Source organism: Protopterus annectens, chromosome 11.part0, assembly GCF_019279795.1.
Source record: "Protopterus annectens isolate FY-2018-M chromosome 11.part0, PAN1.0, whole genome shotgun sequence".
Classification (NCBI taxonomy): Eukaryota; Metazoa; Chordata; order Ceratodontiformes; family Protopteridae; genus Protopterus; species Protopterus annectens.
In genome coordinates this window covers 158,264,521-158,283,605 of record NC_056745.1, presented here as the reverse complement: position 1 = coordinate 158,283,605, position 19,085 = coordinate 158,264,521, and the positions used below count along the sequence as shown (strand labels likewise).

Sequence of the window (19,085 nt, the reverse complement as noted above, 5' to 3'; positions counted from 1 at the left end):
ACTGCAGACTTATATTAAAAATTTACACTAAGCTGCCAGACTTTATTATTATAGGAAATGAGGCAAATGTTTTCCAATCGATGGCAGTTATTTCCGCAGTCATTGTAGTATGTCTATAGTTTTTCGTAATAACAACTTTGTAGTGCCCATTTAAATATTTACAATAATCATAATTTTCTAACTTCTGTTGTTTTAGCAAGTGCAATTATCAATGCAATTTGCATTTATCTTTGCTTTAGGATACAAGAAATATATATTTGAATTCAGGTAGAGGAGATGTAGCTACTACTGGAAAAAATGCCCCCTGTGTAGAATAAATACAGCATTGTCGTACGCTGGAAAATGCCCCTTGCTCTTTAAAACATTAAGCAGCCTACAGATATAAAGAAACTACAGTAGTGCATTTCAGGTGGACGTTAGCCATCACATTGCCATTAACATTTTGTTTTGTGCCTTTTTTGAACTTGTCCTTTAAGTAGTAATGGAATTACTAGAATGAGTAATCTTTTTTCTTATGGCCTACGAATAAGTATGGCACCAGAAATGTACCGGAAACTGTGTTCATTTTGTAAAACGTGTTATTTAATTTAGGGTGGTGAAATCAGGGACGTGGTGAAATTTGGGAAAGGCTGCATTGTCCTTTTTTAATATTTCCTGTCAAATAGTTTCTTGGTTTTGTAGTTCCAGATAGGCTTTTTAGTTGATAAATAAAACTAGTTTGGCCTAGGGGCTTCCAAGTGAGCTTTTTCTTTAATGTTAGTGCTCTGCTGTCCTCTAGTGGCTGTATTTATCGAATAATATGTCATTTCAGATAGAGACAGGCAAAGTTCTTGAATAAGTTCTTGTGGCAGAATTTATAAAAAGTTCATGTTATTTGATTTGGAGTTATAGAGAGGCGAAAGCTGCATAATATGCTGCTGACTTAAGATATATATTATTATAATTTAAGTTCTAAGCATGCATAGACAAAGAAAGACAAAGAAAGAAGGGGTGGGGTGGTAGAGACTGTTACTGGTGCACAACATTACACAGTCAAACGTGAAACAGGTAACACCAGTCTTAATTTGTAAAACATTATTTTGTTCTAATTTAAACAGTCATTTACAGCCTCCATCCTAAAAAAAATAAGATCAAATCTGCGAAGTGAGTCATACTAACATGAAGAATATTGCAGAACACATACCTTCGATTAAGATACTGTCCCATTCACTTCTGTATTTGAATATATACGAAACTAGGTTCATAGACAAGCCTGTTGGTTAGAGCCATGCAGGAGGGAAAAACTGTGTATCATTGGGTCCAAAGACTGATATGCCTGTTTCAGAGGCATTCAGTGGCATGCAGTGATCTGTAATTAGCATCCACATGTCCATTAGTTCAAGTGTACATATGGTTTAATAGTTGGCTAGATAAGAGTTGATGGATGGATATATTGCTAGTTTGATCTGTGATCAAACATAATAGCCTGAATTTATAGACAAGTTGCCTATTATGCAAAGCTATACAGAGTGGCTTGCATGTTAGGCAACAGTGTCCCAACTCATAACGAGTTTCCTAATAGTGCTGATCTGCATTACTGGACAGAGAATGCATGGCTGCTGTATGCAGATGTGTTGGATTAGACCTATAATTGGATTGTACACAGGAATAATTCAGTACTGCGGTGGTGGTGCTGCGGTAGCGTTGTGGCCTCACAGTAAGACGTTGTCCTGTTCGATTCTCAGCTAGAGCGTCTTCTGTGTGGAGACATGCATGAATGGGCATACCTTAGTTGAAGGTTGTGCATCAGAGCTGGCAACTCGGCACGTGAAAATCTACTGCCAATCATTAGCAGACTGGAGTTCCGCTGTGGCGACCCCTAACCGGGAAAAGCCGAAAGACACAACAACAACACAGGAATAATTCAGTGGGTAGTACAAATAATGCATTTAAATGAGACAGAAGTGATTACTCATTTTTTTAGTAAATATAAAGAAAAATCTTTAAAACTGATGTGTTGGAAAAGGTGAGGTGATAGTTTGCTGTCGATATAAGCAAATGGCTATGAATGATATGTTGAAGTTTGCAGTTTTAATGACAATTTTCCTAATGTGAACAATCATAAGTCACAAGCCGATCCACATTTCCAGATGTTGTTTCCAAAAAGTATATTTCCCAAATAAAATCAGCAGCCTATAACTTTTTATTAATTGCAAGTTGCTCATGTGCAGTTCTTAGTTTAGCCGCAGCTGTCTTATAAATGGGATTGTGCTCTCCATTGTTACAAACACCTACAAGATGCTCAAGACCACAATCCACTACATCCTCCAGGTCCTCTCGAAGTTTATCAGAAGTGGATGTGGTTAGGATGATGCAAAAATTTCTCAGAGCTCAGATCCAGATGGGGGTCATACAGGCTCAGTCCCTATTGGATAGGTGAGCCTTCCTACAACATCCCATAATATTCACTCTCCTTCTCTGATCCATCCAGCTGTTTTGGAGCCCCAGGATCCGAAGGCCCCAAAGGTTCAGAGTCAGATCCAAAGAAGATCTCTTCTTCAAATCCAACAGTATCCTTGACTAGTTCTGCTCTGATGCTCTCAGATTGGAATGGGTCCTGGAGCCAGAGTGTCGGCACTGGATCCATGGGGCTGGGATCAACTCCAGTGTTTTTGGATCTATCCCTGCCCCTAAGAGCCTTGGCTCTGGACAGTTTGGGTCCGGTTCCATCCTTGAGGCACGGATCCGGAAGGGGTCATGCTCTACCTGTGCAGCAAGCTTTGACTCCAGCTCAGATGGGTATGGTTTCCCCAGGTCCATCTGCCTTCAAGATAGTGGAAAGGGCCTTTTCTCTTTCTACAGAACTGCCTTCTCATTCTTCGCATACAGTCCCCTTTCCCTCATCTTTCAAAGCTCTGAGTTGATCAGGCCCAATCCACAGGGACAGTCAGTTCCAACACGTTTCAAAACAGTTCCTATAGAGGAACCCCCCCCTCTCTCTTCCGATACCTCCCCTGAATACCCTACAGAGGAGATTAATTGGAAAAGAACATATAAGAGGAGACACATATACTCCCCACTGGAGTCTGTCATGAAAGATACCAATTTTGATGAAGAAGACAGGTCCCCCAGATCACCACCAGATAATATCGCCTTTGGAGACATATTAGAGATTCTCAGACAAAAAAATGGTTGGTCTTCTGAAAAACCCTCGCCAGAAGAATCTGTATTTTTAGAAGCCTTTGGTTTTGGCCCATTTATTTCCAGGGTTACCCTCCAGCAGATGAACTCATTGATTTAGTTTCCCTTCAGGCTTGGAAGGAACAGGATACCGTTGAGACCTGATAAATTCTTAGCCCCTCCCAAAGACAGATCCCTCTGGAGCAAAGGAGTCCCAGTAGATGCTATGGTGGTGGTGGCAGCCACTAAGAAAGAGCTAGCAGAAGAAAGCTGTTCTGTCCACCCTCCAGTGAGTCTTGGGTGCTGGACAGATTCGGAAATACAATCTTTGCCTCTGCGACCTTCGCCATGAGGTCTCTAAATTACCTGGCACACTTCACGAGATTTCAGAAGGATTTGACCAAGGAACTCTTAAATACTCTCTCACAGTCCATGTCTACAGAGGATTTCAAAAGAATGTCCTTCCAACTGGCCAGTCTGTTGTCTATTTCAAACACTTCAATGAGGTTAATCTGTCACGCAACTGAAGGCATCTCACAAGCAGCTGGTTCTGGCATCACCTAAGAAGACATGTCTGGATGCGGATATGCAACTTTGTGGAGCCTTTTAAGGAGTATTTCATCAATGCCCCCTTCAATGGAACATCTTTATATGGTCTGTCAGTAAAAGAAATGATTACCTGCAGTGAACAAGAAGAAAAGACTCTGTCTGCTGTGAGAGTTAAGTTTTCTACCCCTCAGTGAACCTTTTCAAGGAATCAGAGAGGTGGTCAGAAAATGTAGTTCTAAAAATCTCAGGGACCTTTCCAAGATCCGCACAGGGACAACTCCTCCAGAGGCAAAGGAGGAAATTCCAGTGGGAGACATTGCCCTTCCCTGCCTAACTGTTCAACTCTGGAGGCAGTTGGCAGGCGATTATCCCTGCACCCAGATGCCTGGGCAAACATAACAGATGACTCTTAGGTGCTAAAAGTAATATCCAGAGGTTACTTCATTTCATTTTTCCACCTTCCTATTCACAAAAGGAAAAAACTTCCTAATGTTCCTCCCACTCAGAGGAAAGCAGCAGCATAAGTAATTCAAAAGCTGCTAGACAAGAGAGCCATCCAAGAGGTGCCACCTGATCAAATCCCATTTCTTTTTAGTGCCCAGAAAGACAGGAACCTCAGACCAGATTTGGATCTCAGCAAATTGAATCAGTATCTGAAAAAGTCACATTTCTGAATGGTCACTGTACAGTCCATCGTGCCATTTCTTCGCAAGGACGACCATAGATCTTCAGGATGCATACTATCACATCAAAAATAGTCAGGTGGTCCAAAAGACACTAATACTTTCAGCTGGGAGCCAATCGTTATCATTTCAGAGCCCTGCATTTTGGACTCACCACAGCCCCCTGGGGTGTTTACCGGATCGATATTAGCTCACAGAAACGACATTACAGTGAATGCCGTTTCGCCGACACATATAGACCGAAATCCCATAACCACGAAACCCCAAGTCATCGATTTTTTTCCTAGGGAAAAAAATCAGTAGACCAACACAACACACCACTTAAAACATTGCAAAGTGGGGGGCTGTACCCCCCACAGCCAACCTAATTAAATATACCAACTCCAAGATCGCACTTCAGTGGAGTAAAGGGCAATGTCACGGTTCAGGCCAAGTGATTTTTTTTTCCCCTGGGAAAAAAATCGCTGATCTGAGCTTTTGTGGTTATGGGATTTCGGTCTATTTGTGTCGACAAAACGGCATTCTCTGTAATGCTGTTTCGCTGATCTAATATAGACCCTTGTTTACCAAATATATGGCAGTGATGGCTGCTCATCTGAGGCTCAAAGCATTCAGAGTGCTTCCATATTTAGACAACTGGCTTTTTACTGCCCTCTCCAAGCCTCTTCTTTAACAATCCAGGGACTGTTTGCTCCAGATTTGCCAGTTACCAGGAATAACAATAAACTCTACAAAATCAAATTTGATACTAGTTCATAGCCTGGAATTCTTTGGTGATCTTCTAAATTCAACAGCACAGACAGCATCACTACCACTTCACTGTATATTCATTCTCAGGAGGCAGGTTCAGCTGTTTATGTCTCATCCAGCTCCTTCAGACAGATCAGTCCTTCAAGCACCAACATTCATGGCTGCAGCCATTGTATTGCTTCTCTTGGCATGATTAAGCATATCTTTTAATGAACTGTTCCTGTTCAGTGCCCCATTCTTCGACAACTTCTGTCTTTTCCAGTCAAGCTTACTCCTATTTTCAAAAAACACATTCAGTGGTGGATACAGTCAGACAGCATTCACCTTTTGCCTACCATCCTCAATGGCCACAATGACTACGGACACCTCCCAGTTGAGGTGGCTGGGGCATTTCCTGGGAAGGATGGTCCAACGCATGTGGCCCCTCTAAGAAACCAGTCTGCATATCAATATACTAGAGATGAGAGCAGTCCTATTAGTGTTGCAATCCATTCTAGATGCTGTTCTCTAGGGACTATTGTGATTCAGACCAAGAATATGTCTGTGGTCTAGTACATCAATGAACAAGGAGGGACCATTTATACAGAGAGGCCATGAGAGTGTGGGAATAGGCGAGCTCCTCAGACTGCTTTCTAGTTTAAACATATATATATATATACTGGGGTAAACCACCATTCTAGTGGCCAAATTAAGCATATCCATTCTGATGACTCAAAAGTGGTCTGTCAATCAGTCTGTGGTAGAGAGGTTTTTCTGTAGTTGGGGCCAACCTTGCTGCGGCCTCTTTGCATCTCTGCACAACAACAGATGCAGTAGGTACTTGGCTCTTATCTCCCCACAGGGGGTAGTCACTGAGAGATGCTGTAGTCCATGTTTGGCCTTCCAGTCTTCTTTATACTTCCCCCCACTTCCTCTGATTGCCAAATTTCTACAGAAAGCAAGCTGGCTTAAGAGCTCAGTCATCCTCATTGCCCCCTTCTGGCCCAATAGGTATGGTTCCCCTTTCTATGGTCTCATCTTTGTTATCCTCCATGGATAATGGAGGTGTCCCCAGATCTCCTTTGACACCCATCAGGAATCAAACATACCAATGTCCAAGCCTTTAAACTAACAGCAGGGTTACTCCACTTGCAGTAATGGTTAGACAGCCCAGGCTTTCTTCTCCTGTATGTACCATCATTTTATTTTCCCAAAAAGACTCAACTAATTCATAGGAACAAATGGAAAAGATTCTCTCTTTGGGCCTTGAAAAATTAGCTTTATCCCTTTTCTGCTCCTATTTCTACAGTACTTGAATTTTTGGCAATTTTTTAAGGAAGGAGCAAATTTTTCTGCTATTAAGCTCCAATTAGCAGCTACCTCTAATTTTCACACAGGATACCAAGATTATCCCTTGTTTTCTTCCAAATTATGCAAAGCTTTTCTGAGAGGCATTTTTCTTCTCAGACCACCAATAAAGGATCCCTCACCTCCCTGGGATCTAACCGCTGTGCTCCAATGTTTAACTCAGAAACCTTTTGAACCTTCAGCTAATACAAACTTAAAACTCCTTTCTCAGAAAACAATTTTCTTAATAGCCATTACTTCTGCAATGGAATGAGGATTTCTAAACTCCAGTCTCTTTTCTTCCAAGACCCCATACATTATTTTCCACAAAGGTAGGTTACCTTACAGACAAACCCTTCCTTTTTACAAAAGGTAGCCTCAGAAAATAACATTATGTCTATAATGGCTAAAAGAACAACAAAAGTAATGACAAAATTGATATTTATGGATCAGTGTGGTTTTGTGGATGGAAGGCAAACATTTGACAACATTAACAGAACACTGATGATCCAGAGGGAAACAGAATGTAAGAACACACCATTGTTGTTGGTGGATCTTGATGCAGAGAAAGCATTTGACAGAGTAAGCTGGGACTTTATGAGCAGGCAATGGAAGCATTTGCATTTCCTGAAAAAAATTATAAGGTTGATTAGGAGGATATATGAGGGATTGGGGGCAAAAATTAAAGTGAGAGGATTCCTCTCTGATAATTTCTGCTGGAGCAGAGGAACCAGGCAGAGGTGTCTTCTTTCCCCTTTGTTGTTTGCATTATACTTAGAACCACTAGCAAAGAAAATAAAGGGCTCAGAAATTCAAGGATATCATTGGTATGGTAGTCAAGAAAAGCTGGCTGTATTTGCAGATGATTTTATTTTATACCTGACAAAACCAGAGACATTACAGTGCTGTGGAATATTTTGAGTTTCAGATATTTTCAGGATACAAAATTAATGAAGCTAAAACAAAGGCAATAGTAGCAAATTATGTACCCACACACAAATTAGTTCAGCAATATCCGTATTTATGGGGACATGATAAAATGAAGTATTTAGTAGTATAGATTAAAAATGATTCTGGTGTGGCAGCCAAGGATATGTGGGAAGAGACTAAACAAAAGATAATACAAAAACTGAGAAAACAGAAGCTTTGTTATATGGATATGGATAGTTATATATAAGCAGTCAAAATGCTTTAGTCTCTTTAGTTTTATACACAGGTCAGGCATATTTTTATCAGACAGGGGAGAAGTTGCTGATAGCAATTAATAAAGAGCTGAAGGACTTTATCTGGGAGGAGAAGACGGCAGGAGTCAAGTGGGATAAACTGATTATTCCAGTAGAACAGGGCAGATTAGGATTATCCAATTTGAATGGGGTATTTCAGAGCTACACTCTTAAGGCTCCTGTATATAGCACAAGCAGAAAACTATAATTCAGAGTGGAAAGGGTTGATGATGAAACAAGGGGGGAAGCTCAAGAAACAAGGAGAGACCAGGATTTTGGATACAGGCCTTTAAGGAGAATAACAGTAATCATACAGAATATTATATCCATAAAGTAGCAGAAAGTATTTTAAGAACTAAGCCAATGCGGGAATGTAGAAAGGAGATTCTGCCATTAGGGATGACTGCAATTAGGGATACAGACAATAGGCAAGAGGGGGCTGGAATTTACTGGAGGAAACTGGCAAAGGAACCAATGTATTGGGCGCAAATAACTATAGAGGGGAAGGGTAATAGAATGGAAAGATGCCAAGAATTTATTTAGACTGCAGGTTAGAGATTGCCTTCGCTATCAAGGACTGATATCAGAGTACAGACAAAGAGAAAGAAATGGCGGGGGGCTTCTAAATGAAAGACCAGCACTGGTAGAGGTTTTAGTAGCATCTAGAACATAAGCTGCCATTAAAAAGAAATAATTAGTAGAGCATATAAAATATTGCATAACTATAAGAATCAAACAGAGGATGTTGGAAAGGATTGGGAAGAGAGACTGGATAAGCAATTCACAAAAAAAACAATGGGAGGATATATGTATGTCTCCTAAATATGAAGCAAATCTAGAAAATTTAAGATTTTTGCTTGGAAATGTTTACATAGATATTTTTATACCCCAAGCAGACTCCAGGGAATTTTTCCTCAGGTAGACAGCAAATGTTCGAGGTGTGATGGGGAAGAAAGAGGTACCTGGGAACATATGTTCTGGGAGTGCATTGGGCTAGCGTAAGAATTCCCTGCGGGATGCACTGACGAAAATACTGGGTGGACAAATTGATGTGACGAGGGAGATGGTTTTCCTGAGCTGTGATACAGAATTTGAATTGCTTAGACATGGTAAGGCCTTGCTGTGTCTAATTATGGTGGCTGCCAAAAACCAATTACTAGAAAATGGAACTCAAAATTTAAACCAACTATATTAGAAGTAGTGACTATAGTAACAGAGATGAAGTAACTGGAATTGAGATCTTTAGAAAAGGGTAGGAGCAAACTACATGGGAAATGTGAATTCTGGCAACCATACATACAGGGGAGGAGTAAAGTTTAAAATAAGGCAGGGCTTAGATGAGTTATATAATGTTTGACTGAAAATTATTGGGTAGATTATAAGTGATGCATAATGTTTGCAACTGGGAGTGTGTCAGTATGGTTTGTGATGTAAAATGCTTGCAACTAGGATTGTGTTGGTGTGGTTCGTTTTCATTTATATAAATGTATGATTGCTTATGTCATAAGTGATGGTTTAATAAAGATGTTTCTTGTTAAAAAACCTTTTAATTATACATGTTTCTGGCCCCCCCCATATGTATGTATCTGGCCTTCCCCATATGTATATACACTGGATCAGATGTAACTGTAAATTTATAACCATGATGTAAAGATGGAGATTGCCTGGTAAGATAAATGACTAAGAACATGAAACCATATGTCTGAAGCAGTTACTTTATTTAACACATTAGGGGTATGCTGCTATGATAAGGACTTAATTGCATATTAATGTACTTCTGTGACTGCCTGCTGTAGCTTTCACAGATACTTGAGTATTTTACAGATTGCCTCTTACGGACAGGGGTAATTTGTAAGATACTCAATGAACAGGCACAAATCTATGCCATCCTTTTGCCCCTGAGAGCCATATATTGGGTAAATCAGGTTATATTAGCTAGCCTTGTAAGGGCCCTTAAGCTGTTCACCTAGTAATCTCATATCAGCCTATCAACATATGCTTTCAGGATACTTTTTTACACTCTAACACTGACATCCCCTTATCTATCTAATAACATAAAATTATACATGAAAATTGAAATAGAAATGAACAGAGAATACTAGCTTTCACAAAGGAGTTGAGAAGAGACAGAAAACTAAGTAAACTGCATTGATAACATCACATGGCCTTTTACGCTTTCCTTTTTGGAGATTGGGGATACTGTTTTTTTATTCTTCCCAGCTGTTAGGTGATATCAAATGGTCCTCCAGTAAGATGTTGCATGTTTGTGAGTACTCACTTTAATGCTAAGATTTAGTTTGAGCCCTTCTTTGGTGCACCGCCTGTTAGCTCTGTTTGTCAGCAGTTCTTCAGGAGGGACATTTGCAACTTTTAGAACACTTTTTCAGTTTAGTAGTGGTTTTTGCCGCCAAATCATTTTTCTTCCTCTGTCATTCTTGGTTGTATCCCACTAAAAATATGTGATTTCCATGGTTCCTCAGATATAAGAAAATTATTTATTACAATTCAGTATGTATATGTGCTGACAATATGTGGGTTTTTATTCTTTTTATTTCACAAGTCCATAAACTAAAACAAACATTGTATCAAAATCCTGCCATAAGTACTAACATTCATCAAAAGGTTGGGAAGAGAAGAAAACTGGTTTGAACAGGTCGAATCTATCACATGAGAAACAACTGTCTCCCTTCTTTGAAGATTATGGATACTGCTTCACATTTTTCCATCTATTAGCTGTAGCAGAGACCTGTCAAAAATAAGGAATAACAGATAAGTGAATACTCACCATTTCGGTGACCTTTGACTGATTACTCTGCTGCTGCCATCTCTTTATCCTCCCAGTTGCCACTTGTGCTGGATAACAATGCCACCTGTGTCAGGTGAAAGCATTGGGTAGTCTGTTTTTTTTTCTGCAGACACAGCTCACTTGTATTTCATGGGGGTCATAACTGGTGAGTATGGGAGCATGAGATCAGGTGCACCCTTCTCTTTTGGAGTAGAAAAGCCTCTGTGTGCACTGGAATTGGTTAATATTTGGAAATTAGATATCTAAACAGAAGTAGCGTAGATGGCAGAAAGACAGATGACCCCAGCTGTTACCCACAACAGAGGGCCATCACAAAGGTCAACAAGTATTGCTACGTAGATGCACATTTTCTATTTAATGGAATTTTGTAGGATTGTTTATCATTGCTGTGTGTGTGTGTGTGTATATATATATATATATATATATATATATATATATATATATACATATAAGATTACTTTAGTATTGTGCTAAGATGGTATTGTTTTTTCAGTCTAAACTTTTCCATTTTACTTTATCTTTACATTAAGCAAGTTTTTTGTATTGTGTTTTTACTTTATATTTTATTAGTTTATTAAATGTACTTTTCTGAGCTGCATATTTTTTAATTATATGGGCACACTGCTTTATTATAAAACATGTGCAGCATGAAGCAACCAGAGCAAACATAATGTATACATGTCAAAATATATAATTATATTTCATTTTGGATGTCTAATACATTTCCAACCGACTCTGATTATGAGGTACTTCCTTACTTAATTCTGTTTGAGTTTTTAAGGTAGTTTACTTAAAAAATATTTCTAGAAGTTGTCTCCAGTTTAATTTCTTCATGTTTTTAATGCTTTGGAAAAAAATGATTCCATTCTAAAGTCTGGGCACATTTAAAATGTATGTTATCAGAACTGCTTCAGTCTTTGATATTTGCCAAGGTTGCTCTTCTCAGTACCCATTATATACCCATGATTGTCTTGCTGTAATTTTTATGGAGTTACTTATATTCAAATATGCTTGAAAGTTCATTTTTATTTGCCCACAGTTGCCTCCAGAGTTACCAGAACTGTATTTGTGTTCTTATTTCACATTGCTTTGACCTCGCTTTCACGCTGAAATGTTTTATAGTTGTACGTCTTCCAGTCTGTTGGATACACTAGCCATTGATAGTGACTGCTTCAGTGAATAATGCTGTGTCTGTCCCTTTTTAGTTCAAGTATAGCATTTGACTTACTCAATTTTACTTTCTTAAACCTTGGTGTACTGGATTATTCCACATTACAAATACTTTCTTATTTTTCAATAATTTTTAGTGGGTCATGTTTTTGGAGCTTCTTAGATGTTCATTATATTAGGATAATATGATATAACAGCTGACCAGCTTCCAAAGCTTTAGTATGCCTTCCATGCACCCAAACTGTTAGCTCAGGTTTGGGCACCAAGCCCTTCATAGCTTTCCTGCCACTAAAGAGTATACTTCTGTAAGGCTTTTGGGGAAAGAGTAATTGAAACCATTTTTTTGTGGAGAACTTGTGTACATTTTATTTTAGGCGGGGGACTGGCTAAGTGTTTTAAAGTGTTTTACTGTATATTTATTGTGAAAAAGGTAACTTTTAAAGACTGCTAAGTTTTACTGGGATTTAATGCTTGTTTTACTTGGCAAAGAGGCATGATTTTTGGCTTGACCATGTTAAAAACTGTCAGTCTTGTGGTCAGTCTTTCTGCTAACCACAGAAAGAAAAAGTTAACAAACAGCTTTTGCCACCACAGCAGGCCAGCACTTTGCCTCAATTGCAGGTGGGTGACTGTTGCCTCAATTGCAGGTGGGTGACTGTGCTGTGATCATTAGTTGTACCTCAGACCACTCATCTTTTACCCTACATCCCCCTGGTGTAGCACCTACAGGCACTATGGACTGGGGGTTAGCCATGCCCTCTGTGACCTTTGGGGTCCCCTCAATAGGCAAGAGAGAGCCACTGTTGTCGGTCCTGAGAGAAGGCATACGGAAGACTTCCCTGTTTTGTCAGAATGTTGTGCCAAACCTTGGGGAAGCTGCTGCTGCTGCCATTAATAATTCTGTCAGCCCAATTTTTCCTGTCAAAAAGAAACAAAAAACTAAACATATATCAACTCATCCTCAAGTTTCCTTAAATAGGAGTAGTTTACAGGGTCTAGCACATGGTTCAATTCAAGACATTGATCCTTCTCATAAAGTAATTTCTGGTAAAACAAAGAAGGATATCTCTTTTCCTGAAGAGATTCAGGATTCTGAATCTGGTCAGGAATATGAAGGGGCAGATACAGGGTTTTCTCCTCAGATTTCTGATTCAGACTCAAAGGAGAGCTCAATTTCAGATTCTCCTGGGGAGGGGGGGGGCATATGTTTCTGTGACTATTTCCAGAATGCACTATTGTTTTCAGTGGGAGAACCACATATCTCAACTGTCCAGATTTTTGCAGCATGTCCAGATTTTTGTGTTATATTTTTGGTCTGTTCCCCATAAAATCTGGGTTTTCTGACAAAATCATTGAGGATTGAATTCAGAAAATAATGTCCGACATTTAAGGTTCAGACTTCAAACCCTTCAGAAAATGCATGCTAATGCAAAACGTGTTATAATATCAACTTTCTAACTTTGTAAGAGCAGTATTTAAAATTTGTCCCTAGTTTTGGGCTGTAGTCCCTCCCATTATTTATGGTTTTGTCCAGATTTCTTGATCTAAGAGTTTGAGAGATTATGGGGAGAGCACTAAGGTTTCTCAGTCCCTTAAAAAATACCATGAGCTGTTACAGAAGGAATTTCCAGTACCTTCACCGTTCCTTCAGTTCTGTCATCTTCAGTGGAAGTGTGTGTGTGTGTTACTGCCTGTAATTTTCCTGATAGCCAGTCTGCTGCCCCTAAAAAGGCAGATAGGCTGTGTAAAGTTCCTCAGTGTTTGAAGTTTTTATAGTCTTCCTAAGAGTATGAGGAATGTTTTGTCTGCAGTTCCTTCTTGAGTGGAAAAATCTGCTTTAAATAATTTAGTTACTTCTATTGTACAAGTCACTACTCATTGATCACAGTGTATTACTCAGCTGATACTTTTTCAAGGGCTATCGACTATGTTCTGAGGAGTTTTGCCTGACTGCATTCTCAGAACCATCCATATGATGTTAAATATAGGATTTTAAATTGTACTGTAGGTAGAGATTTAGTTTTTGGCCCCTCCGCTGCAGAGGTGATCAAAACGTTTGATGAAAGGAGAAAGCCGATACAGGGAGTCTCTAAGATTTTTCAGCCCTTCCTTTCCAATTTTTCTATGGGATTCTCTAACCACTCATCCAGTTAGGGAAATAAACAGTCCTAATAAAATGCAGATAAACAGACGTTTAAAAGAAAATGGCAAGGGGATTCTAAAAAGAATTCTGGAACCTCCCAAAACCAAGGACAGCCCAATAAGTCAAATGACTTTTTAAGGGACCTTGTCCCCTCCCCTATCATGGCAGCCCCATTTCCCTTCCAGAAGGTTTGAATCACCGCTTTACTGTTTGGCACAGACAGTTTCAGAAAAATGGTTTCTGAAGATCATTCATCAAGGTTACAGATGGCGGTGGGAGGAATTCCTCCCTTCTAAGGGGGATTCCCTCATCTACCAGATTAGACTCTTTTATTTCACCCTGTCCTTCATCACATGCTCACCCGGGTGTGGCAGAACCAGTTCCTCCTTCCCAAATTGTGAAAGGATTTTATTCAAGGAGGTCTTCGGTTCCAAAGAAAGAAAAAAAAAATGCTTGGAAAGTAGTTCTGGATCTTTCTTTTCTAAACCAATTTCGGATAATGCCCAAGTTAGAAATGCTATCACTTCATAACCTGTTATATCTTCTTTCTTATTTAAGTTTCTAGCTAACACTAGATTTAAAAGATGAGTATTATCCCACATCCCTATTCATCCAGACTTCAGGCGGTTCTTAAGGTGTTGTGTGTTTGGATTTCATTATCAGTTCTCTACCTTACACTTTGGATCATTCACTGCATCAAGAGTGTTTATAAAGTGCCTAACTGCAGTAATCTCTCATTGTAGGTTACAGGGTATCATTATTTTTCCATATTTAGACAACTTGCTTATCTTTGCAGTGTCATTTTCAAAGTGTCAGGAATCTCTCACTTGGGTGAGAGTTCCTGCACAAGCTGGGATTCCAAGAGAACATTCAAAAGTCTTTATTGAATCCTTCTCATGGATTGTTTTCCTAGAGTGTCAGTCACTTTATTTCAAAGAGCATTTCTTCCAGAGGAAGTGATAGATCTGTATCTAGATCTATTTCTATGGTTTTCCACTCAGACTTTGGTCACTGTGATGGAATGACTCAGAATTGTGGGTCTCATGGCATGTAGGATTCTTATAATACCCCTGGCAAGACTCAACATGAGTAAGATACAATGGTATCTGAAGTCTCTTTGGTCACAGCACCAACATCCTTTGTCTTTTCAAATACTAGAACTGGGTTTGTCAGAAGAGAAATCACTTGGTGGATACAGCAAATATCATTTTATCCAGGTCTCCCCTTTTCCCTCTCTGTTCCATAGTCAAATTCCATCAGAGCAAAATTGTGTGGCACATAGGCTGAGCAGGACAAGAGCAGACCCTCTTGAATGGAAACTAGATCAGGGGGTCTTCCAAGATTTGATCCATCTGTTGTGAGCTCAGTAAGTAGACTTATTTGCCTCCTTTTTGAACAATCAGTAGGCAAGATTATGGTCCAGAACTCCATGCAAGAAGGCCCGGAAGACGGATGCATTTTTTCCTTGGACAGAAATATTCCTGTATGCTTTTGCAACTATTCCATTGATATCCAGGGTATAGCTGAAGACTCAGGAAGAATCCGCCAAGATCACTGTGGTGGCTCATTTCTGGCCCAAGTAACAGTGGTTCTCCCTTCTTTTGGAAATGGCTAGGGACAATTACCACAATCTTTATCACAGCATGGATCCACTCACACAAGAACAGGTATGTCTGATTCAACCTGACCCCAGTCAACTTCAACTAACTGCCTGGATGATAGGGTCTTAATTCCATTTATGAACCTGTTTACTGAGGACATGCAGCAGGTATTAACTGAGGCAAGAAAGCCTGCTACTAGAAAATCATATATTTCCAAATGGAAAAGGTTTTGTAGTTAGTGCCAGTAACATAACCAGAACCCATTTTAAGGCTAGTTGTTCCCTGGTTTTACAATATTTGTGTGAATTGCTGCACTATGGCCTTTCTTACTCCTCCAAGAAGGTTCATTTATTGGCCACTCAGGATCTTAATTTGTGTTAGTGAAGCTAACACTTGCTCCATTTGAAGCAGTTAACCTGGCTAACTCGAAGTTCTTAACATGGAAAACAATTTTACTGATTGTTCTGACCTCTGCAAGTAGGGTATCTGAGTTGCAAACTCGTCTGTTGAGTCAACCTTATCTCATTTTTTTTGAGAAATAATCCTTGTTTTATACCTAAAGGTGCATCCAAGTTAACTTGTAGTCATACTGTCTCCCCATTTTCTTTCATGAACCTAAAAATGAGGAAGAAAGGATACTTCATACCTTGGATGTCCACAGACAACTCACAAGCTATCTTGAAAGAAATACATTTTTCAGACTTGCAGATAAATTACTCATTTCTTGTGAAGGTAAGAAGAAGGAACAACTTGTGTCACAACAGATATTTCCAAATGGTTGTTGAAGGCTTCTGCCATTTGTTATACTGACTACAACAAAACTATTCCTTGGCAGGGTCAAGGCCCACTCAACCAGGCCTTGCCATAATCCCTAGCTTTTTGGAAAAGGTTAGATGCTGGAAGCATTCTAGAAATAGCAACTTGGTCCTCTCTACATATGTTTACAAGGCATTACAAGCTTGATTCCTTCTCTAGAACCACATCAGGTGTGCTAGGAACATTCTCTAGGGGGTTGCTGGATCCTTCTCCTACCACCTCCCAAATGTAGTAAGGTAGGGTAATCTACCCATATAACTAAGGCTATGGCAGCAGTGATCAATATGATGAACATAATACAATTGTGTAAGTAAACTTACCATAGCAGTAGATGTTTGAATTATCGCTGCTAGGTTAGCCGCTTTCTCCCAACATCCCCCCTTGTTTTTTGGTGTGTTGTTTATGCCAGGGTGTGCATATATATATATATATATATATATATATATATATATATATATATATATTTTGTTCATAGCTTTGTCTTTTCAGGGCTCAGTCTCCTTCTGTTTGTTGTCAGAATGCTCTAAAGGGCTTGGTGCTCAAACCTATCTTTTAGTTAGCACAGCTGAAGCTGACTGATAGTTTGGCCACATGGAAGGTGCCACAAAGCTTTGGAAGCTGGCCGGCTGCTATATCCTTGGTAGGGTATAATCAATATAGCTAAGGCAACTGCAGTGATCATGTGAACATCTGCTGTTATGATAAGTTTACTTGCACAACTGTACTTTCAGTATCAAGTTATCAAAATGATGAAGAAAGTGGTGAATATGAAGTATGTGAAAGAACTGTGGGTCTTCTCGCCATATCTTTGAATGCTTGTGAGGGTGGTGTCCATGTCATATGTTGGTTTTGAAGAGGAAGGCCAGAATGTCAAGATGACTGCAGAAACAGAAAAGACTGTTTCAGACAGCAGCATTATTATCAGTGGAAACTTTTTAGTGGAAGATATTACTACCCTTTTCCTAGCTAAAATGTTTGTATTTTAAGTCTTTGTTTCAGTATTAAGTTTTTTTCCTGCATGTTGGATTGGTATCTGATCATAGAAGCATCTGTGTTGCAGCCAGAATTATAACTTTCAAAATGACCATTATTTTGTTAAAGTTACAAGATGTAGAGAGTTCATGGGTGACTATGCAGTTTAACATGCAAGAGACCAAATGAGTGGACCAGACGTAAGCTGTGGAGAATCCAGTGACACAGGAACAGTTTGTCTGCTCATGTTGCCAGTGACCTGAATATGAGTAATTGTCCTGGGAGAATCATCACTAGGGTAAGAGAAGAAAGACATGGCCATTCTTCAGTGTACATTTAATGTGGAGGGTAACCAGCACTGCAGCAGCAGCCGTTAGAGAAAAGTAAAGAGTACTACATGTAGCCATGTAATGGTCTGTCAAAGAACATAAAGGTTGAGCAAAATTCTATCCACAGCAAATTATTGCTGAAAACTAGGTATTATGAACCGAATTTCAGAAGCATGCTACTTATGCATGTATATTATTGTTCATTTAACTTGCATTTGTTTTACCTGTATATAGGAAGATAGGTTTAAGAAGAAACATTTTCCTAAAGAATCTGTATTTTCTGTATTAAAAAAATGAATGTGAATGAAAATTATCTGCAGAAGTACTTGCAGTGCTTAATACATGAATCTGCAATGTCATTAGTGGTCTTGAAAATGCGTACTGACTTCTTAGACCTGAAAACGTAACAACACATGACTGATGTTTTCCAGGGATATCATTATGGGCTGTTTACACTAAATGTATTTTATTACTACTGTTTATTAGCTGATTATCTGTGGAGTTGGATAATGTTATATTCTCTTATGTAGAAATGTTCACAGAAATGTTTACTTTCAAACTAATAACGACAAAAAGGAAGTGGAACAAGCTATATAATGTTTGGTAATAGTTTTGTAATTTCTAGAGTAGAACCCATATTATACAATGACAAGTCATTTACATTCAAAAACGTGCATGCTGATTGGTCAGCCCAACCAGCGTGCCTGTTGTAAATTGAGCATATATCAATAGAAAAAGTCCAGTCACCCAGACTTTCTTTTATTAATATATACTACAGAGCTTTCCAGTTTTCTGAGCTTTAAAAAAAAAACTTTGATATCTGGACAGTACAGAGGTAGAAGAGAAAAATGCAAGGAAAATCAGGTATGTTATGCAAAACTAAAGAAACATACCTGATTATCCTTGTATTTCTGCCCTGTTTCTCTTGTACCTCTTATCTGTCTGTATTTCAAACTTTATTTTTTATTTATTTAAAAAAAAAAAAAAAAAAGCATCACACATCTTCTATTCCGTGTTGCTTCCTTTCCAAAGCACTGATGTACTGTGTAAGCTTCAGAACGGAAGTCCGATATGCATGCGCAGCACATCAAAAAAGCCCCAAGATACCAAAAAAAAGCAGAAGAACACCATGGCACCATTATACAAAGACATTATTTAAGAAAAGTAATTTTTTTCTTAAGTAATGTCATTGTATTATAACAATAACCAACTCCTGGGTGTGATATATTGAAGATTTACACAAGGTTGCCTTTGTTTAATCATTTGGGCTTTGCTATCTTGATTAAACCACACCAACCATTGGTAAATCTTCAATATACTACACCCAGTCATTGGTTATTGCTATGATATTACTGATATTCCAAACCTGGAAGGTAGAATTATATTTGCTGATCTGCTTATCCGAATAATTGATCTTCCATGGGCTGTATGTGGGAATGCTAGTCCTTGCTGTGACACGTGCTATTTTTTCTTTAAGGAGAACATTCTGCTGTGCCCAAAGGGACAAGGAATAATCAAAGTGATTGACTTCGGGTCAAGCTGTTTTGAGCACCAAAGA

General features: G+C 39.0%; 1 protein-coding gene across 1 annotated transcript in view; it reads left to right on the top strand.

Moving 5' to 3' along the window:
- The window catches only part of DYRK4 (dual specificity tyrosine phosphorylation regulated kinase 4), a 1,709,423-nt gene that overhangs the window by 1,519,763 nt on the left and 170,575 nt on the right, over positions 1-19,085 (top strand). Inside the window, exon 9 of the mRNA XM_044087559.1 lies at positions 19,005-19,085. This exon is cut by the window's right edge and continues 1 nt beyond it. Within this exon, the coding sequence (XP_043943494.1) occupies positions 19,005-19,085 (81 nt within the window). The remainder of the gene's footprint in view (positions 1-19,004) is intronic.